Genomic DNA, 23,256 nt, shown 5'->3' with positions numbered 1-23,256 from the left:
ACCCTCAATAATCGCGTAATTGAATGCTAACGATGCTGAAATGTTGGTAGAACTCGCTCGACTGATCTGCAAATATACTCATCGGCGTTCCAGCGGGGAGACGGTGTTTGTGCTCGTGCGGCCTGTGTACCAGGACCGCAGAGGGTGGAGAACGAGCACCACCGATGCCAGACGAAGGTTATCGAACACACGGCGAACGAACAATCTTGATTGTATCTACGATAGCCGGATGGTACACTTGAAATTAACCCCAGTCGATTAATGACAGCCGAAGCCGGACGCCGGACAATTACGCGCCGATATTACTTCGCGAGAGTACGGTAATGCCTCGATATACAGGTCCATGAGATGTGCACGCTGTTGGCGGAAAAATTTATCCCCGCTGGTTGTAGCCCTGGTTGTACAAGGTATACGATGATTTCGATCAGATTATATGTATCAAGGTGGTACTAAACAATGGATATAGCTTGTTGTTTTTAATTCGTTTTTGTATAAAACATTTGTCGACGTATGTGTGACACTTTGCTGCTTAGAATGAGCCCAAACACGATACAATTTGCATTTTGTTTTCCCTTTTAATCCACGATATATTAGGTTGTCCCAAAAGTTTCTTCCGGAATGTGTTCCTTTAATGTCGCTCAATAAATACGATAATGTTTATGTCAATATTTTAGTAGTTCTTAATATGAATTTGCATGATGTGCATGCATCGAAAACCAACTTTTGGGACCACCTAATATTTATTTAGCAATATTAAAGGATCACATTCCGGAAGAAACTTTTGGGACAACCTAATATAAGCGATCTATACAGGGTGTCTCAAAATCCCTTCAACATCCGGCAATGGGAGGTTCCTGAGATCACTTGAAGCGACATTTTCCTTAGCAAAAATGGCGACCACGGCTTCGTTTAGGAGTTATTATCGAAAAACACGGACCAATCAGAGCGCGGCTACAGCGGATTGATTCTTGCTTCAAATGATCCCAGGAACCTCCCACTTCCGGATGTTGAAGGAATTTTGAGACACCCTGTATACAGCTGGGAAATTATAGAACATTTCATTGGGTTCAAAAATTTTTTTAATCAAGCTATACTGAAGAGCATAAAATTCAAAGAATATGATTCGGATTTCTTATGAACCGGATCATTTTGCACGGCAGAATAGATTCGTAAAGCGGGAGAGAGTGAGAAAGAGGGAGAGAGATGTCAACGCGACGACCCGATGGTTCATGTTAATTGGAAGCATAATTCGAACGAGGCGAGATTTTTGTTAATTGACTGGCAATTAGCAGGTTCGTTACAGACACTGTGCCGAGAGATCTCGAGTATCGGAAATTTCCTGAGAGAACGTCTGCCACAAAGTTACCGCGTCGCGTCGCCAACGACGCCGGTGCATTGTTTATTAGCGATTACTGCGCAAGATAATTCCGCTAACTTGCACAATGGCCGATATATGTATACTAGTGTCGCGCGAGGATTCCATCGGACTATAAAAGAATACAGACCCCCGGCACACAACGGAGTTCGCATCTCTGACCTGGAATGACCTAAAGTAGGAAAGCACATTAATATACCTAATGGTATTTCGGAACTTAGTTTCCTCCCGAGGGACAAAATTCGCTTAATTGGTCCACTTTCCTCTGAGCACGAATCGAGGTGGTAACCAGGTTTGTTGGCAACAGTACTCACGTCAGCCGCGTCATGCACGTACCGCCGCCATTATTGTTTATAACCGCTCTACTTATAATTAACGGGCCCGCAGAAAAATTAGAAGTGGACACACTTCGTTGCTCGTTCAAACAACACTTTAACCCTTCGCAGTCCGTGCCATTTTAACTCGAAAATTAAACATTTCTTCCAACCTAGGATAATTCCATTGTATATCTTCATTTGTTTAATTGATTAGATACCAACATACTTAATAATGTGAAGAGTATTGTGAATAATGGTACAGCAAATTTTAGTGGTGACTTTATGAGTCATCTCGAGTGCTAAGGGTTAATATAAAATCCATTTCATTAGCTTATGCATTTATGACAACAATGAACAAGTGAAATACATAACAAAAAAATACTTTAATGTTGTTAAACATCTTTAACGTGTCCATTACATTAAATTACAGCTACTAATGTTGTAAATGCATTTATAATAAATGTACAAACTATTTTTCTGCAAGGATAACTGCAAAATAAATGATGAAAGAATTGTTCAACCACGTTTAAAAAATAGAAGACGGTTAAATACATGCTAGACAATTCATAAATAAAACTTGTGTGCAAATTCCGTCGAAAGTAACGAGGCCCAGACTTTTGAACGACGCTGTACAGGAACGGAGGCCTTCCAACCCTTAACGCTGAACATAAATATTAATAAGCAAGCGGTGAAATTCACGCTTATCGTGGCACCGTGAAGATTTACATGAGATAACACGACTTTCCTTTTGCTGTGTGGCCGTTTGTGTGGCCAGTGCACATGTATCCAGCAGAAAACATGTCGGCATTTACATACGACGTCGGATAAGGGAGTCACGGGGATCGTTTTGCAGCCACAACTTTTATCGCGGCTGATATCTCACAGACGGAATTGCATTCTTTTCAGAATAAATAACGAGGCGGCGGATGATGAAGCAAGAGAGCCGTGGTCGTATCGTCTACGCGGAGAGCCCCTGATAACAGAGCACTTCGAACTAGGATTTTTTCATTTCCGTTTACACGCGTGTTCCCTCGAAACGTGACATGACCGCGTTAACCTTTCCCCCTGTCGTTCGTCGGACGAATAAAAATTGCGATGCGACAGTGATTAGGGAAACGCTGTTAAATACCCGCTGTAAATCATCGGTATCGCCCCTCATCAATTCGCCAGCTATTATTTACCGTTATTAGATTTTGTGAAAAAAATGAGTAGGGCAAATGCGAAACAGTAGAAACATTTAGAGAATGTACAATTATCTTTAGTTATTATTATAGTAGGACCTCTCGATTCACAGGCTTGATCGGGAGGGAAATAATTAAATAAATTTTTTAATTTTTGGAAATTATAATCAAATTAATCGAGGCCCTACTGTATCTAAAATTAAATATTGAAAATTATTTTCAATGAGGTATTCGTTCGGAAAAGTCCATTAATTTATCTATTAAAAATATTAATTTATTATATTTGTCAGAACAGCTGATAACATTTTTGAGACAGTGTTTCAGATGTTTTTAATAAAATTTTAACATCGTACTTTTCGGACAATTTCAAAATGCAGGCCAGCGTCGAAATCCTACGTAATTAAGAATTGATTGGCACTGATAAATAGATTATTTTCTTGGAATATTAAAAGATTTTACTGTTCTAAAAAAGCATACTACTGTGCAGTTGCAAAATGGCCGAACTAGTATGATGTTTCCCAGTGCTATCTTTCGTTCGCGTTCGCAAGGTGAATAGGCAGAAAGAGATACGTAACTTCTTGAAATCACAGCGGCAACGCGACACACAAGCGTACCAGAAAACACTTCATTATCCAATGATGAAGCGGTATTGTGTATTACTGAATGCTACGATGATGTTGGCGATTACGCGCGCGTGTTCCTTCTCTGCTATTCGTATCTGAATGCGTTGCTCGATAACGTTTGGTTTACCGCAAACCGCTGCATAACTCGGAAACCCCCCACTATGTGTTAAACAACATTGATTAGTGACATCTGCAGAGTTAATATCCCGATAAATTTAACGCCGCCCTTAGGCCGATTGTTTAAGGTCAACAAAACAACATTAATTGCTAATTATCGCCATGGGAATACAAAAGGATCCTGAACAATCTCTAAACGTCACAAAAATGGCTGAACAATTTGTATACCCCCAGAATGTGTGCACAGTGGTTCCAAAAAGCATCGGCTACATTAAATTTTCAATCAATTGTACATATTCAAACTGTTATAATTTCGTAAAAAAGTTTATTTTCTTTTCAAATAAAATGTAACAATAACTTAGAAAATTCGTGTATGATCAATTCCACCACAAATTCGAAATTTTAAGTTTTCCATTCCCTCTGAAACTTGCACGATTTTTCTGGTAGTTCCACTAAGCTCTGAATGAATTTTATTTCTAATAAAACAGCTAGAACAAATTCTCCATCAAGTCGTAGTTCTCCGTTGTAAAAGGAAAACTTCAATCCCGAAATCAATGGTATATTCACTGGCGAAAAGAGTTTTCCAATGTTTCCCAGAGATGTATCGATGAGAGAAAGTCACGTTTTCATCGAAACCCTTTATTTCAAGCAGAAACGAAACTTTTGAAAAAAAAACTGAGCTCAGCAAACATGGAGGTACAAAATCAAGATTTTTTTTGCAGGATGTTATCAATGATAAAATTTTCCCGTAATAATTCAGAGTCCCTGGGTATTTATAATAGTTCGACGTTTCCACGTCATTTGCCGGATATTACGGCCGGCAAAACAGAATTAGGTTGGCGTCAGTTTGTAAATTGGAAACATAATTATCCCCGTTGCCCGGCGATCACGAGGCTCGACGTAATCGTTGCTAACGAGGGGATTATCGTTCGTTAAATGGAAAGAAAAGTGCTGCGATTAGCCGCGGCGGCGCAACGTATCAATTTCCTTTCAAACGATGCGAAGATGAGCTAATAGTAATCCAGGAAATTGTTCCCTTTTACCGGAGCTCGGAATCAGGCCGGGTCCACATCAAAACAGGAATTCATCGATGAATTTTATTAAAAGGATCAGACATGGAATTTCATTACAGCTCACGATAGAACGGAACAGAAAGCGGAGAGAGAGAGAGAGAGAGAGAGAGAACCTCTCGTTATCTGCGCTTTTCACTTGTTGCGTTCGAACGCGCCTCAAAATGAAAGACACAGTGTGCACCGAAATCTCCAATTCAAGAAAAAAATCCAATTTATCCAAAAATTGAAGTCCTCGATTTTGTTCGTAGATTGACAGTGACGCAATTTAATTAAAATGTGTTCAACATTTAGTACCTTCAACATAAAAATGTCCATTTTGTGTTGAACATTTGAAAAAATTTTACAAATTCATCATGAAATTTCACATGTGAACATTTTGGATAACAAAATAAAATAATGAAGTAAAGGAATACAAAGTTTTACAATCGGTATTAATGAAACATTTTTTAAAGTAACACTACCAAATTATGCCACAAAAAGTAATATTGAATTCTGAACATATTTCTAAAATTGTTTAGCATCATTTAGTGTCTTGTAATAAATTTTTTAAAGTTATGTAAGCTTTTTATACGACTTGAGAGGAGAGTACCTTGATCTAATTTTTGCAGAAGAATGTTTATGTACAAGAAATGATTCAATTTGAACATTCGATGACTGAACAGTGAGTCTTTATGGAAAATAGAACCAAATAATGTAGAATATCCTGACTTATTTAATAATGTCTATTGATGACTGATAGAATGAAAAAGTTATGTTGCAAGGGACAGCTAAATGAACATGTGCAATGAACGCCTTAGGGATTTTGTTAGGACGGGATCGAGGCAGATCGAGAGCGTCGGAGGAAGTAATCGAGTCGTGTTTCGCGGTCGCTGATCAACGGGTATCGTTGTTTATCGATGAAATATTAGCCACCTATCAGAATGATTCGGATAGACCTGTCAATTCTGCCGGAAGTAGTCTTCATTCGTTACTCACGCAATCGAATCGATGCTCGGAGCACGCTGGCACGCTCGCCTGTTGCCGAAACTTGTTGTACTGTGATCGTACACTCGACGAAATAGATGAATTAACGCGTCGTTAATTTCCACTGACCGTTGGCTTTGAGTTGGTAATTCTGTTTATGAATATTAATAATAATGAATCGCATAATTAAATATTCCCGGGGCCCATCCGCCCGCCAAAATTGAAGGAAAACCTTCGTTTACGAGCGTGATCGAATGTCGCTCGCTTCGGTGCCACTTGTCGATGCGAATTTCTGATGGAGAATCCTAATTAGCACTCTGTGGATTTTATGCATTTATAGCGAAACTGGGTAAGTATACATAAAAGTGAAATCGCTAACTGAATATAAGAATAATTAACTATTAAACTTATAACATTGTAGAACATTTCAAAGAAAACATGAACTAGGCAAAAAATTAAGAAATTGAAAAAAATAATGCATAAATAAAATGTTTATAAATTTTTGTGACAATGCTGATGCACACTATAAAAATTGGTCTGCAGAGGTGGAAGGCTAAAAAAATGTTCTGTTCTTAATTTGTATCTTTAAATGTTTCTATCTTTAATTACTTGATACATCGAAATGGTTAATCCTCGCACATGCATATTAATTTCATCAATGATATACAAGTATCATGAACTGCGAATATGGCACTAATTGAATAATGGAACGCGAATGAAACAACGTTACTCTTGAATCTTTAATTCCGAAGCCAATTACGATGTTATTAAATACCATCGAAATATTAATTATTTATGTAAACATATTTCAATGTAATTTCCATAGCCCGCCATATCTACCGTTCATGAATGAACAAATGATTGATTCGCAGATTTCTGTTAGCATCCAATTAATAAATACTTAACATGAATATGTAATGCTACTGAATTATCGAAGTTATGACGGTTTGCATAAACGCAAGCTTGTATTTATTATATATCCAAGCGTGGAGTGGACAGCGGAGAAATTGACGTTCTGATTAGTCGAAATTAATGCAAAAATTCATTATATTATAATTGTATGTCTTTTACTTAATGATAAACCGAGTGGTTCGGTTTCGTTCGAATCAATTATGCAGACGGATCGAAACTTCGGTCGAAAAGTTTTCTGCCTCATTAACCTGTGGTCTTAACAATTCATATAATTATAATTAGATTGTTAATATTCATGTCGGTGGCATTTCGGGGAAAAAAATTAATCTGAAGTAGTACAATCTAATTTAGTACTATAAGTATGCACGTTTGCAGAAACGCGATAAAATTTCCAATTAATAAAAATGTATCTCTTCATTTTTCAAAAAATTGTAAAAAGCAACCTTCAAAATTTTCTCCACGATTCTGACCAGTTGTAATTTTTTCACGTTGGCTAGTAATTCTACCTCCATGCATAAAACCAATGTTCGTTTTCCCAGGAACAATAAGCAGTATCTTCAAAAAACATTTGTTCGTTTCAATCCTCTCGTTTCCCTGCATACTTTAACGAGGAAGTTTCCAAACATTCTTTGAATTACACATTCTCGACAAATTTTTAAAGTTCGGTCCCGCAAAAATTTTATGAAATTGCACTTAAGCACGTATCCATTCATAAAATTGCTAGATCACCTAAGATATCAACCGATCCCACGGGGGACAAACTGAGCGTCGACGTGACGGCATTACGGCGACGGTTCCGCGTGAATGAGAATTCGTCATTCAGCTTTGTAAAAATGCGTGACCGCTCGCTGTTCCGGTTCCGCGCGATTCCGTTTACTCGGTCGATCTATCATCCGCGAATTAGGGATTCCGATCTCGTCACAGCCCCTAGACGACGGCGCACCGTGAAAACGAGCAGGAGATTTCGCGGGGGCGCCAAGCAGGTAGCGGATAATGGTGCGTGCCGTTGACGTTAATTATGTTCGCCGTGTTTGCAAGTATAATTTTTAAATGTCCTGCTGTTACGGCGGACATGCACGCGTATTAAAATATAGCTTAATATGCTAATTTATTTGACTGTCGGTGTCCGAGGGGCCGAAAACCGATTTGCATCTCGCTGCAGCGTTGAAACAGGTGTGCAAAAGAGAGAGAGAGAGAGAGAGAGAGAGAGAGAGAGAGAGAGAGAGAGAGAGAGAGAGAGAGAGAGGGAGACGAAAAGCGAGTTATCGCGATCGAGGATCGATCGATCCCGTGTACCCGTGGAGACGAAAATATAGAGAAGGTTCCTTGGCGAGCGAATTCCCTTTCGTAGGAAAGACCGACGCGAAAGGGATTGACGGCTGCATTAAAGCGCGACAAGCGCCGCGACGACAGAACTTTCGGCGTCGGGCTGACGACATTACGCGCGCCGCTTTGAGCATATCGCGTTTGCCTTCCTCTTTGTGTCGACTTCTGGCTTTGACTTATTTATTCGTCGAACCGGTACAACCCCGATCAATCCATCCGCGTCGGGTTTGTCAACCGTCGGATGCCTTGTTTCCAGCAGCGTCTTGATGACGTGCTTGAAATTGGCTCGACGATGTGTTGTTGGATGTCGCTGGATCGTTGGGACCGGCTGATGTCTCGGCTACGATTAATACTGGATGCTCACATGTCCGTTAATGCGCGTGCCACTAATTGGGGGACATTCTTCGGTCGCCATTTTGATATTCGAGTCGGGCATTCAGCTGTATCGGAGGCCTTGCACTAGGGTAGTAGCTTAAACGGGAATCTAGGGCGAACCAGGAATATAACAATATTTTTTCTCTGGGAACTTGTTAGCTGTAGAAGTTTACTATTTTATAGGTACAAAGATACGAACAAGATCTAGGGGAATAATTTTGTGTTCATCTTTTTACCATTGGGATATCAAGTTGCATGCAATTGTTATATTCGGAAGTGCACTGTAGCACTTGTATTAATTATTGGAAGGTCTATTTTATTGGTACACAGATACGAACAAGATCTAGGGGAATAATTTTGTGTTCATCTTTTTACCATTGGGATATCAAGTTGCATGCAATTGTTATATTCGGAAGTGCACTGTAGCACTTGTATTAATTATTGGAAGGTCTATTTTATTGGTACACAGATACGAACAAGGTCTAGGGAAATAATTTTGTGTTCATCTTTTTACTATTGGGATATCGAGTTGCATGCAATTGTTATTCGGAAGTGCACTGTAGCACTTGTATTAATTATTGGAAGGTCTATTTTATTGGTACAAAGATACGAACAAGGTCTAGGGGAAAAATTTGGTGTTCATATTTTTACCATTGGGATATCAAGTTGAATGCAATTGTTATTCGGAAGTGCACTGTAGCACTTGTATTAATTATTAGATGGTAAAACAGTTTTTCAAAGTTAGATAATTTGTGCTAAAATTCTAACGAAAATTAGTTTCCAGTTTTGGTGTTATTAACCGTATGAATTGCTAAGTTTCTAAAAATTCCATGGCAACAGAATAAATAGTATCCAGTTTCAAGCTGAAGTATAAATATTGTTATCAGGTTGATCCTCCAAAAATTATCTTTGTGCGCCAATTTCATAATATACACTAAGTTCTTTTGTATATTTCTACTTAAATGAATGATTGAGTAACAGCACAATTGTTATAATACCGTGTTGTCATTATTAGCAATTTGATCGTTGCGGCGATTATACATATAGAAGTGACAAACTGTTTGATCAGACTTGAATACAAAGGGGTATGCTAGGTTGCACTAATTGGTTCTAGAATCTCACTCGTTATGGAATCTGACCGTTCCAGCATATATTGAAATATACGGGGTGAGCAATTAAAGCAGAACATTTAAATATCTTTATTGAAATTGGAGGATATTTAGCACAAAAGCTGTATAGTGTTGTATTGACAATAATGCAAGTGGATATACTGATATATATAAATTTGTCCTTTGACGTTATTTTCAAGAATTTGCATAGAGGTTATTATCATGATTTTACAGTAGGATAATACTTCTCAGCAATTTAAACAATATCTTTCTACAGATATATTTTAATAAATTACATATTATAATATTTTAATAAAATTAGTGAATTATTATTGTTTAAACTAGAACCATCATTTCGCGATACGACACAACATGATCTTTCCATCCAACCCAATATATGCATATGTCCAATCCAGACCTAAAGGATTGAATATTGTATATATTATAGCCAAATACACATGTAGGTCACACTGGTCTACGAACGTGTTAATTTCGACGGAAACGAGTATTGATTCAGACACAACATTGGATACTCCATTGTTGGTGGACTTCCCATCGGTGCTAGTGTAATAAGTCCACATATATACATATACATTCATTTGTACAATAAAATCATTCCGTCTATTTATTCGAAGAAACAAGAAAACGACTTTTCAATATTACATTACAGAAACGTAATTAAATGATCGACGTACGAAACGATTAAATTACTCACATAAATGGAAACATAAAAATTCTAAATTTAAGATGACGGAGCGAACTTCCATAGCCTCAATTTTACTTGTTAGAAATATGAATCTTCAACAGTTTGATTTTACTTCTAACAATTTTTCAGGAATCAATAAACATGAAGAATGTTTAAATATTTTTGTTTGTATACGGTACGTGGTATTTTGATTATAAATACAGGAATAGCGAGAGGGTAGTACAACAGCAGAGTGGCGCAGTGGAAGCGTGCTGGGCCCATAACCCAGAGGTCCGTGGATCGAAACCACGCTCTGCTAAAAGGATTGTTCCTCAATTTTCATTTTGTTATTTTTAAACAACATTCAATACATACATCCAGCACTGAATACCCGGTAAGAAAATTACCCAAACTGTTTTCTTGGTATCCTCGAGAAAATTAAAATCAGATACGATTTCCCTTTTCATCTACAGAAGTCTCTCCCCTTTCACCCTTAACACACTATCATTTCACACAAAGGCATCTTGGAAAAGCATGGATGATACATTGTTTCAAGTTTTAATTTATTGTCGTACACGTTACTTCTTTCCGAAATTATAACAGAAATACTTCTCAGAGCCAGCGTTTAGTAGTTAAAATAAACACTGACACGAAAAATAATTTTCTTTAATGAATTAGACGTGGCGAAATTATAACCCTTATGTCAATATTCAACATTTTCTACGATACTCAATGATGTATTTTGTAATTTCCATACATATTTTTATGCTTCAAATGTAAATTAAAGCCTAAAATAATTCTTCTATTTATCAATAAAAATGTTAATGAAGTTTAATAATTAATCCAGTTTGTTTAACACTAATCAGCTGATTGGGCTCAAATTTTTTCTTTTAGCATGTCAGAAATTGCATAGGTGCTTCCAAAAGAAAATTAAACAAAGCCAACCTAGTCATCAGCAAATGTGTTCGTCACATTGACTGTTAAAAGCCTGATCATCGCAATATTCCACAACGTCGAATCTTCGAGCAACCCCAAACCCGACATCCTCCAAAAATTCAAGACAATAAACAAACCGTGGAACAATAAAACACGACTGAACACAGAGGGATGCCAGGCATACCCGGAGAACCATGACGAATAATTCGCGAAACAAATTCCAGCGGCACATTAATTCCAAAACTGCGCCCACATGCACACCGGCAAAACACGGGAGGAAGACAGAAATAGGCATACCGAGACTATTGATCGCAGTAGACTGGACGTTAACCCATTTAAAGCTTCATTAGAGGGGGCCGAAAGATTCCGAATCTCGTCCAAGAATTCTCATAGATATCGCCTTGAAGGAGGGAAGGTTGAAGAGGGAGGGAAACCTTGCGAAATTTCCTGGGCGCGGAAAAACATGCTCGAATATTCCCCATCGAACCGTATTACGTCTCTCGGACAAAACACGGCCGGGGAGATAGACGTGAGAGAGAAGGAAGAGAGAGAAAGAGAGAGAAAGAGAGAGAAGATAGAGGCCATGAATGCGACAAGAAGAAAAGAAGAAAAGCGTCCGCGAGAATCTTTCCGGGGAACCGTTCATCGCCGACGAGTCTTTCAACGGCGAGGAGAGAACGCGAGGCCGCGCATTTACCTCGGAACTCTTGAAAATCCCGGCATTGTTCCCTGTGGAAACTATTACAGTCACTTTTGCGGTCGCCTCTTCCTCGCGCGAGAAGACGGGGAGGAAGAGGGGACGTCATCCGACGGCCTGGATGACGGAAAATTACGTCCGCGCGCGACGCTGCCGCGCTGGGATCATCAAAAAACCTGGAAGGAGGATGGAGGAGCTCTCTCAATGGACACGCGAAAATCGTTGAAAATGGAGGAAGTTCGGGCAAGAAGAAATGGATAGAAGAGGGACGCCGATTGGCGAGGTGTCGATGTGGTTGATGGTTGGATTTTTCCGAGGCTGTCTGACCTGATTGGGCCAATTAGCTCTGCTAATGCTGACCCAAAAATTAACATCTGTTCATTAATCTTTCATTGTTTTTGTTGCATTAATTCAGCGCATCTAGTGTCTCTTTTTATTGATCTAAACTATCTACTTCAGTGTGGTGGACTCTCCCTGTTGCAGTTTGGCAATTCCTATTTAGCACAAAAATCGTCCAAGCTAATAAATCGTCCACGCTCGTCAGAACTCATCGCGCAACGAGAAACAAAAGAGAAAAAAAACTGACAGGGAGTCGAAAATACTTTCCATCTCTGGCTCGGCCCGAAATACTATAATAAATTCTTCCATTCCGGGTGCCGGCACGAAGGACGTTATCGTCCTCGCCGGCACGCAACCCGCAAAAAGACGAATCCGTGAACGAAATCCCGTTTCTTGTCGAACGAACCTCTAGCCTACGAAAGGCAGAGAGCGCGAAGAAGAAGAAGAAGAAAACAACAGAAAGGTGCTCCATGGCTCGATCTCGAGCAGTAGACCGAAATTCCCTGAGTGTGTCTCTCCGTGAAGGAACCTATCTGTGAACAGGTAAAACCGGACTGTTTCTGTTGGGGCCCGCAACCTGACAGCTCAGGTAACACCTCAGGTGAGACCTCAGGTGAGAAACCAAGGTAGGGAACGAGACAAAGCCGGCTAACATATTTCGCGGCGGCGGCTGATGCATTATCCCTGAGACGTCTGCAACAGATAGCGTCGTGGGGAAACGTCGATAGTCTTTTTTCCCCGAATGAAGTCCCGGCTCCCTTTACACACTCCCGGTGTTCCCTTTTTCACGACCGTTTTCTTCCTTCTACTCTGGCTTTCTTCCTCAACGAGACTTCCCAGTCGCCGGAGTTTGCCGACGATTTTCGCGCCGGTCATTCAGCGGCACAGCTCAGCCAGAAAAAAGGAACTTTTCTTGAGCCACCCTGTAATTTTCTGTCATCGGTGCTGCGCGATTGTTCCTCCCTTTCGCGGGAGCTTAGTGGGAGCTGGTGATCTTCGGTTGATGCTGATCGGTAAATATGAAGTGGGTCTTCATGCAAATTTTTATTTTCAGAGTGAGTCTATGGTCACTAGCCCTTTTTAATCATTCGAGGATGACGATGTCAGTTTGTTTCTGTGTGGTCGACGTTATTATGATGGTGCTGATGTTACAATATAATTTTATTACTCTCCCAATCTGAAAATTCTAAAAATAATCTGACCTTCTACAATCAATTTTGAAATATTTCACAGAGTCAGTACAGCGGCTGTACTGTACAAGCGGCCTTTTACGTTTTAGTCGGAGCTATTTTAACTCGAAAATTAAACATTTCTTCCGACCTAGAACAACTCCATTATATATGATTTTCTTCAGTTTAGGAATATGAAATTGATACAATATCTCATACAATACTTAAATGTGTAGTAATTCATTAGATACCAACATATTTAAAATAATGTAAACAATATTTTGAATAGCGGTACAGTCATTTTTAATGATGATTAATGACATCAGAGTGACCATTCGAGTGTTCAGGGTTAATATTTTTCTTCATGCTGATACCGAGGTAGTATAAAGTGTTAGAATTTAAAAATTAGTTGATTAAAACTCGTAAAATATTGAAGAGTATTTTATAAAGCCCGCAGCCAGAACTGCATCAAATCCGCAGCCCATCCGCCACAAGGACCAGTTAATAAATCGCACGCGGCGGCGGTGGTAGAATGGCCGATTAAAACGTAAAGCGTTAGAGGAGAGTATAATAATGCTCCCAGAAAAATATCGCGGTCATGTTTGCGTATCCTGACAGACAGGGACTGCGTACAACACCGACCGGTGATTTTACTGTCCCGCGGTCACCAGCTGTGTTAACCGGACAACAACTTCGCCTGCTCCCAAGATGCCTTGTCGCTAAATGACGTGACGTTCTAAAGCCGACAATTTCGCGAATACGTCTGACGGACAATGGGTACCGTGCGTCTGATGAAGTGGACAGCTGCTGCGTGTACAAGCAATTATTTTCATCGGTCGTAGGGAACGCTGTTTAAACGAGATTTCGTTTATCCGCGCCATTATTCCCCGCTGCTGAGATTTATTCATTACCATTGTTCTCGCTCCCCAATGAAAATTCGCCGGGTTTGACCGTGCCGTCCGATTTTGAAACCGTTTTAATTGTCCCGACGACGTTTCTCCGAAGATCTCCCGCGAATAATACCATCGCAGCATGACGTTTTAAATATCCAAGGCGATCCGCGCAGCTACTTCCATCGCTGTGTTCTATTTTAGAAAAATGGTCAGGGACTGATGTTAATTCAATTATTTATTCATCACTATTTTTAATCTTGAGTGTCTGATAACTATAACAATTTTTAATCGATGATGAATTTTGGTCCATTTATTTATTTTACATAAATATTCAACGTTTTCTGTTTAGTAAGAAGTGCTCGAATGACTCACAAAACTGTTGTGAGATTAAAAATTGTTACTAATTCTGTTTATATATTCTCTATTTAACAAGAAATCCTTGGCTAACTCTAATAGTAAACCCATGATTATATTTAGAAAATTCATTAATGTTCAATGACAAAACGTTTTAAACATTCAGGGTAACGAGTTATATGATTTCAATATCATGTTATGAAGAAATGCTTAGAGCTGCGACATTTTGTATAAAAATGATTGGTGTAGAGAATTGGATGTTATCAATCAGGAGAACATTTTTCTGGATCCCAGACGGATTTTCCAGTAATTATTCGATTTCTCTATTCACGTGGATTCGCTACACGACTGAAATTCGAATTGAAAGTATCCCCGTCGCTCGCGCGGAACATTTAAAAAGTCGATAATTCCGTGCGTCTCCTGCATCGAGTCGCTACTATTTTTTATGCATTCGCATCTGCATACACGCGCAGATTTTAAATACTTCGCGATACATACATACATGGATACATTCAAATGTCGCGGTTTACTCTCGGATAACTTTGAAACCCTATTAGCGACATGTTATGCGTTTTGTGTTGAAATGTTTCAGACATTACCAACAAACTCTGAACAGAATGTGTCCGAGCAAAATTTATCATTGAACGTTTATCGCCTGTAAATTCCCGCGTTCCGAATGCTAGGAAAATTCGTACGAATTTTGATATTTTGTAGCAAATCGCCAACGAGAAATGATTTTACACGTATACTTCATTTAATGTCATTGAAATTGATAGTCTTCAACTATAAACTATAGACTCCTAAAAATTATGATCACTAGACTGCGGATTTTATGCATTTATGACAAAAATAGGTACGTACAATTTGAAGCAGCGAACATATTAAAAAGATTTAAGGACATCAGTGTATTAGTTTCAACTGTATAGGATAATTAGAAGAAGACAAAATTTTCTAGCTGGCCCCTGTCCTTGCAACTGATGTAGAAATTTTTTATTTTACGTAAAGATCCGCAGTCTAATGATGACTGATAAATGGACTGCGGATTTCAGGCACTTATGGCAAAAACGAGTACGTGCAATTTTACCCTTCGAGGGTGGTCCATGTTGATCCAGACCGTCGAAATAGCTCTATCTTTGTTTTGGCTAGGAAAAAATATAAGACAGAAAAGATGAATGGCTTCCAAAAGGCTACAAGCATGGCGTCATCCAAAAAACATTTTTTTAAATGGATCCATACATTTTTTTATACCCATTCTCTTTACTACATACATAAAAAGTATCAGAAGCACAAGGCCGAAAAATTTACAGTTAACAAGATATTGAAGGATTTGAATCCAAAATAAAGTTGCGATTTAATTTGTACAGCTGATAATAAAAAGCGTCCGCCGTTCGAGGGTCGAGGAACTTTTTCCGATTCTCTAGTCGCAAGCTCTGAACCGTTGAACATAAACACAAACCGTCGGAAAGCACTTCGGACAAGCAACATCCTGCTGAAACAATAATCCGCGGGGCAAACTGGGCGACACATTGCCGCTTCGAGTGCGATTCGTTTAATTAAAACCAACAAACAGACAGCTGATTAACGGGGCTAACGTTAACGACAAAATGCTCTCTGGCGGCTGTTCAGGATCGCGCGCAGATAAAACGGCGACTGCGAAGATCGCTGGCTTCCGCAGGGAAAACCGAGGCATCCCGTATCGCATGATCTGAAGAAAATGAGGCAACTCCCCGGCAACTGTGAAAGTCCGCGGGAACAAACTGGACCGAAACACCGATTGTTCAGAGGGGATCCTGTCTTCCGTCCGCGATAGTCGAGATAATCGCCAGCGTGCGACGGTAGAAGCGCGATTGTTAAAATTTAACGGCGCACCGTTTTTCGCGGAAATATTTTCGGGCGAGAAAATGAATTTTCCAGCTGACCGTGACGTCCTGAAATTTCCATCGTAATCCGTCCCCTCGTTCGAAGCGACGCGACGGACTTATTGTCGTTGTTGTTCCCGCGAAACGTCTCTCGCGATGAAAACGATTGTCCGAGGAATCGCTGGTCGATTTACCCGCGAAAATATTTCGGGGATGAAGCTGTACAACACTGCTTCCTTAAAGGGTGTTCACCCCCATGTTATTCTACTATAATATAACATATAATCGTGATTGTTAACGTGTTAACTAAGGAAACTGTTAAAATATTAATGCTGGTCAATTCGAGGGTGGAATTGAAATTAAAGATAGAGTTGAATAAAAGATTCGGTTCCATCTGTATACATATATGTATCGATTCCCATATTATCTGTGTCGAAATGAAGCAGTTTCTATACGTGGAAGTTCCAGTTTAAATATTGGATGAAGCGCAGCACCGATCTAAGTACACGTGTAGACTGTGCTCGAAAATGTTTCTGGACCGAAAATTGATTTAGTTAAAATTATCGCATTCGTGACCCAATGGTGCTTCTAAAGTTAAAAGACTTTCTGCTATTGCCTCTTCAACACGTTCGTTACCAGCATTTGTTTCGTTGCTTACCTTCCTTGTTCCAACGTACCCAATTTCGAATTATTAAAACAGTTTAGCAGAAGAAAGTCACAGATTTTCTGAAAATTATGCATTCTACTGTGACTATAAACAACGAAGTGCATAAAATTAATTTGACTTGTTTTTACGTGAACTGTCAGATTATGGATGTCACATATTTGTGACGGTGGTAGCGAACATGTTAAGTAAACCTTATTTACCATTTCTTTCCAGGACCGAGGTATAATTCGTTCAATGCAAAAGTAAAAATTGTACTAAACATTGGGAATAACAAAACTGCAATTTCTCGGACAGAAAACGACCTTTTTAAAAAGTCAAAGAACGTAGTTTTGCATAAGATGAATCCAATTTGGAAAATTATAAATCCGAATGTAATGTAAAAAAAGGACCTTCCAGACTTTTTGTATACTATTTCTAGACACATCAAACTTTACATTAAAAACAAAGCTCGAAATGAAAACATTAACGAAAATTGTCATTAAGTAAACTTAATTAATAAAATTGTCACTAATATCACTGCTCGGCCGACAACTTATAAAGCATAAATACATTGTAATTCAACATATTGTAATTTACAATTCAGATCTTCATTCAAATAAATTACATTGTAATTCGTAATTGCAGTGGAGTACAATTATAAAATACATTGTAATTAAATTACATGAATTATACGAATTACGATGTAATTAAATTAAAATTAAAAATGAAAGAATAATAAAGTAATAGGTAGGAAGAGGTTGAAAAATCCATGTGAAGATTTCAAACAAATAACTTCTGCGTTACACATTTTTTAAATGTCAGACATAAACGCGAAAAGCAGAAAAAGGAAACATGTCCATACTTCGCCTAGGTTACGATATATATTATAGGAAAAAATAACGACAATCATCTAATGCGACTCATTAAAAAAACATTAATATTATATGTAAGTAAAATGAAATACATTATCTAATACCAAAAAACTGAAAAAAGGAACGTTTTTAGCTTACCACTAACCGATAATAGGAACACTTTGACTGATTATAGGTTCATTTTAATTATCAGTCTTTTTTCAAACATCTTGTCACAAAGGTTGCTTGATTTTGGAAGTTCTTCAAAGTTTTCGGCTATAATTTTGGAGAGCTGTATTTTGTAATTCAGTTACGACGTACTTGAATTACTATATAATTGAAATACAATGTAATTCAACTGCGTAATTGAATTACAATGTAATTGAATTAGCACAACTCTGCCGAGTTGTATTGCCGCCTTATATCGGAGTAAACCTGTATTGGCATAGGCGTAGAAGTCGCACCAATCCGAGATTGAAGCATTTGAATTTAAGGATTAGAAATCAATGGAAGACACGCGAGAGAATAGTGTGGTTCGTCGCAAAATTGTTGGTGGTTCGATCGTGTCAGTTGCACTGAAAAATGGCGTTTTTCTCGGCGTTACCGAAATCTCTAATGTCGGGACTTGGCAACCGGCCCGACCTCACGGATCACATGCGAGACGAGAAAGTTGGGTCGCAAGCCGCGCATAAATCTTCGGTCATGAGACCAGTGCGAGAGAGAGAGAGAAAGCGAGAAAGAGGAAATCGCGCTTTATTTGAAGGGCCGTAGCCGGTTTATGCCGACGTCGTTGCCGGGCTGAACAGGGAATCGCCTTAAGAACAACGGCCAAACAAATGCTAAACTCGATATAACTAGCTTTCTACAGTGTCGAGCTTTCTCGCGTGGGCGGCGACGTGCTGAAAACGTGTTTTACGCGACGTACGTGACCATGAAATTGCAAGGGTCTCGAGAGCCCGAGCGAAACTCGCGGCCTCGGAGATGAAACAGCGATAATCGAGTGTTAATCCTACCGTGCATGCGATTGTTTAACATTCGGGATGATTAAGCTGATGCGAAACTTTGCCCCCCTTTCCTACAGGCCGGGGAACTCTTGGCAACGAATGATTGCTCGTGCCTTTTAGGGGCTCCAAGATCTATAGGAACTCCTGTTAGCATGTTCACGGTCGATTAATGTTATGTATATTCTACACGGTATCAACGAAATGCTCCGCTATCCCGCGTGTACGTTCGTAGAACCAGATAAGTTCGGCTTTGCTAATTTAATGGCATAACTTCGTTTACACCCCGGCTGGGACCCATGTGTGCTTTTCGTCTCGTGGATATCTTTTGCTCGGTCATTATACTCGATTGTAAAATACCCGGTTGTAATTTCCAGGCTGTTTAAATTTAACCATTAGCAACAAAAACCAAACATCTATTCGGAAACTTACCAGTCGTTGCCAGTTTTGGTCACGTTCTGTCGTTTGCGTCCGGTCTGATGTGGTTTCGGCTCGGCCACCATGTTGACATCTGAAAATAAAATAGGGTAACATTAAACATTAGCCACGTGCTGTGGTGTTTTATAAAAATTATAATCGGTGAATGAAAATCGGTCAATATGATTTTACACGAACTCTTCACTTAATGTCATTATAAAATCGCTGTTACAAAATTGATAGACTTCAACTACAATCGGTCAATGCACAAATTTTGTCCATTTAGTAGGATCGATGATATTATGGAGGATCTTCAGAAAATATCGTTAAATCATCAGTAAAAGTAGAGGCATTGTCGCCAATAAAAGGAGAAACTTCGTCGCGTGTAACCGCAATAGTATGCAGTCAGTCTTGTCCATAATGGCCGGCGCGAATTAATAAACTGTACTGTTGCAGGAGGGCTCAACGTGTCCGCAAACAGTTATTAATTTTATCCCTTTGCGGCGCGTCTCTGTGTCGCGCTGGATAGCGCTAAGGTGGATAATGGATGCGTTCGAGTGATCAGAACGGTTGAGCCGTTGTGTCAGCGAAATATCCTTTCTTCCGGAGACAGGAAAAAGTGAACAAGCAACGATCGACTTCTTCATTGCGAGAAGATACTCGTTCTACATCTACCAGTTTGGTATAAAAAATGTTAATTGCAAAAGATATCCGTTCTACATCTAAAATTTTCGTATCAAGACATTCAAGCTTTACCCAAATCACTAGCATAAAAATATTGCAACCAAACATATTAATGTTTTATATTCTATGTACTTTCTAATGTTTTATATTGTACTTAGTGTCAACATATTCATTAACAGCGTATTTATTCATCTATAATTCTGGTATAAAAACGTTTAACCTCTCAACTGCGGAATTTAGTTTTAAAAAATGCCCCGCAGAGTGCGGAATTAAAATCAAGCAATGACGAGTATACACGTCGAACGCAGCTAACTGCTTAACAGATGGTAAACATTGAAAAATACTTTAAATAAAATATACCTCCCTGTACCCTTTAAATTGTGGAGTATTATAATTATTAAAAATATAGGAGAATAATCATCATCATTGCAATAGAGGATACTCTCTTCATATATAATTCTAGTATGAAAACACTGAAAATAATAGATGATAAACATTGGAAAATATTTTAAATACAATTTTCGTCCCTCCACTCTTTAAATTGTGGAGTTGATCGATCTGGCTTAATTATTAAAAATATAGGAAAATGAATGAAAATTGTGTTTCTCCCGGGAAGTAACGAAGAACAGAGATGTAATAGTAGATCTAAAATGCTAATAACTCCAGGCGTCAGATGAAAACAGGGCTTCATTAAAGATGATTTTCCAGGATGACGCTCGCAGGCCTGACCGGTAAACCGCAAACATTGCCGGGCGGCCCGGTTAGTTCTGTATCACCGAAAATGATGATTCTCTGCTGACAGCGAGTACAAACATAATCTTAGACGCGGTACCCAGCCAGCTGACTCTAGTGGGTGTGCAACCACTACGAGAGCCAACACACAGAGAGACCCATCCTTTGTGTAACCTAACCAAACACGTCCTACAAAGCTCCGAGAGGATGGCTGCGCGCGGGAACGCATCGACGCTAAAACTTCCCTCGATTATCCTGCTACTTTGTAGACTGTCCTCGGAAATTGTTTTGCGTATAGTACTCGCGTCAAGTGGCCTCTGCGTGTCTTTATGAGTCTCGCTTCGGTGGCTGTCGTTTCAAGCCACCGGCCGTCATTTTACCGTTCTCCTGGAAATACAAAGTGGCTGTATGTCGGCCCGTTACATATTTTCCGATTTTTACATCCCTGATGAGTAGAGCAGAGCTATTCGCATAATCGCGTGTCCCAGTTTCAGAGCAGTTTCGAAAATCCGGCTTTTACGCAATTAGGCATTCACCAGAAATGTTTAAACAAAAGAGTCTCGTACGACGTTTTCGAGATTCGCCGGAATGGCATTTTTCTACTTGAACGATTTTGTGTTGAGAGGCTTGGGTAAGACATTTTTTAAATTTTTGTTTCAATATCTTTCGGTCTGAAGCTTTTATATGGAAATGTTCGTTGCAGGTAAAAATGTTCTTTGGTGGAAAACATATTTATGTTTGCTGCAGTTTTACTATGAAATATCAGTTTCAAGAGAAGACATTTTTTCTTTATTTAAATTATTGCTCGAGTACGTATCCATTTTTCGTATAAGAATGTTCATCATTTGACAGGCACATTCATTTTCCGTATGAAAATGTTCTGCGATAGAAAACACGTTTATTTCTCGCCTGAAGTTTTCGTACGAAAATGTTAATTGCCAGAAAACATTTTTCTGCGAATGTTTTCGTAGAAAAATGCATACTTCAGTAGAAAAATGTAATTACAAGAGAAGTCGTTTATTCTTCATCTAAAACGTTCGTATAAAAATTTAATAGCAAGAACGTGATATTATTTTAAATTTTTTAAATTAAACATAGGACAGTATTTATTCCAAAATGAATTTCACGAAAAATACGAGGCGGAAAATAAAGATGAAAAAATATTCTCGTACCGTTCAAGGTTCACCTATTTAATGAAAATCTTTCTATTAACAACTCGAAACAGAATTATTTATTCTTCAACTTTGACATGATACGATTACCAACCGGTAATTGGTGAGACTCGAAAAATTTATTTTAAAATAAAATAAGACATATTTTGATGAATATAAAATTTTTAAACTATGACACGAATATGCGAGGTATAATCGCGGCCGTTTTTTTATATTGTATCCTTATTTTAACTGTATCGCGAGCGTACTCCGATATAATCCGGAATATTTGATAAATTCGACATTGCCGACGTTCCGAGGCTGTCAGATTATCGAAATTTTACCATAATTCGTATAATCGAGGATCTCCGGAATTAGTAAACGTTTGCGTACAAATCAATAGCTTCAGATTATGTTATACGTTATCATTAAATGGCGGATAAAAGTATGTTTAAATTCGTTTTGCACGACTCGAAACGTGGAAAAAATATTCGACCTGTGCTTGCATTAAAAGCAAACATTCTAGAACATTTATATCTTTTAGGGAAAAATATGTAACTAAATTCTACCAGTAGCGTACACAAAATTTCGGTGATGCTTTTCTCATTTAATAAATTCACGAAAAATGTTGCTGATGTGTTGCTGCCATTACTTTGTAGAAATAACAAAATAGAATCTTTAAGTTTTGTTCCATTTTTATCCTAATAAGTGATTGAAGCCATTTCATTAACAATTTTCTTTGAAAATTAAAGTTGTAAGATTGGCCTTTACGATAGATTAATTTAGATTTAGAGTAAAATTAAAGATCTCGTTGCAAAAATCTCGCAGTTCGAAAGAATAATGTTAGGACTCTAACGTCCCTCTGAATAAATTTCAAAATGCGTTTCCGCAGAAATTTTTGAAGTTCCGAGGACTCAAATGGAAGCTGAAATGTCGCACATTATGATAAATCCATTCAGAGAACAAAGATGCAGCAGCACGTGAGCGGGGCCGCGTAAATGTAAATAATTCGGCGCGTCGGGTAATGGTTGACAGCCAGCAGTTCCCTGTAATCATCGTCCGAAAATATTAACTTCGGAATCGAGGGAAAATTTATCGCGCGATGTGACTTTAATAGAACCCGATCGGCAATTTCGAGCGTTCGCTCCGCGATACATAATTATTCGTTTCGACGTCGGAAACATTACGCTCAGCGCGCGGGGCATGAATTTTTGTGTTTCCACTAATTCCCCGCGAGCAAATCTGCACGCGGATTCGATAACGTTCCGGCGGCGGAATATTAATGTCAGAGTAATTTCTGTTTTCTCTGGGAACGTAAACTAATCTCTCTGGTGGCACGCATCTACTTGTGCCGTTGTTTACTGACCGCACACAATGCCAACTCCTCGTTGTGAATACAATACACGGACGTGTATTAAGTTCGAATATTCGTCAGCAGTTGACGCAAAGTTAGAATACATGAATTCGTTAA

At 38.8% G+C, this 23,256-nt stretch overlaps 1 protein-coding gene and 1 non-coding gene across 2 annotated transcripts in view; one reads left to right on the top strand and one right to left on the bottom strand.

The window, feature by feature from the left end:
- LOC143214746 (uncharacterized) overlaps positions 1-23,256 on the bottom strand; it is a 446,535-nt gene that overhangs the window by 80,722 nt on the left and 342,557 nt on the right. Inside the window, exon 6 of the mRNA XM_076436114.1 lies at positions 19,234-19,312. Within this exon, the coding sequence (XP_076292229.1) occupies positions 19,234-19,312 (79 nt within the window). The remainder of the gene's footprint in view (positions 1-19,233; positions 19,313-23,256) is intronic.
- Positions 10,304-10,375, top strand: Trnam-cau (transfer RNA methionine (anticodon CAU)). The gene has a single exon. It is a non-coding gene; the product is annotated as a tRNA-Met (tRNA).

The sequence above is a fragment of the Lasioglossum baleicum genome, chromosome 13 (genome assembly GCF_051020765.1).
Source record: "Lasioglossum baleicum chromosome 13, iyLasBale1, whole genome shotgun sequence".
NCBI lineage: Eukaryota > Metazoa > Arthropoda > Insecta > Hymenoptera > Halictidae > Lasioglossum > Lasioglossum baleicum.
This window is presented reverse-complemented; position numbering and strand designations above follow the sequence as displayed.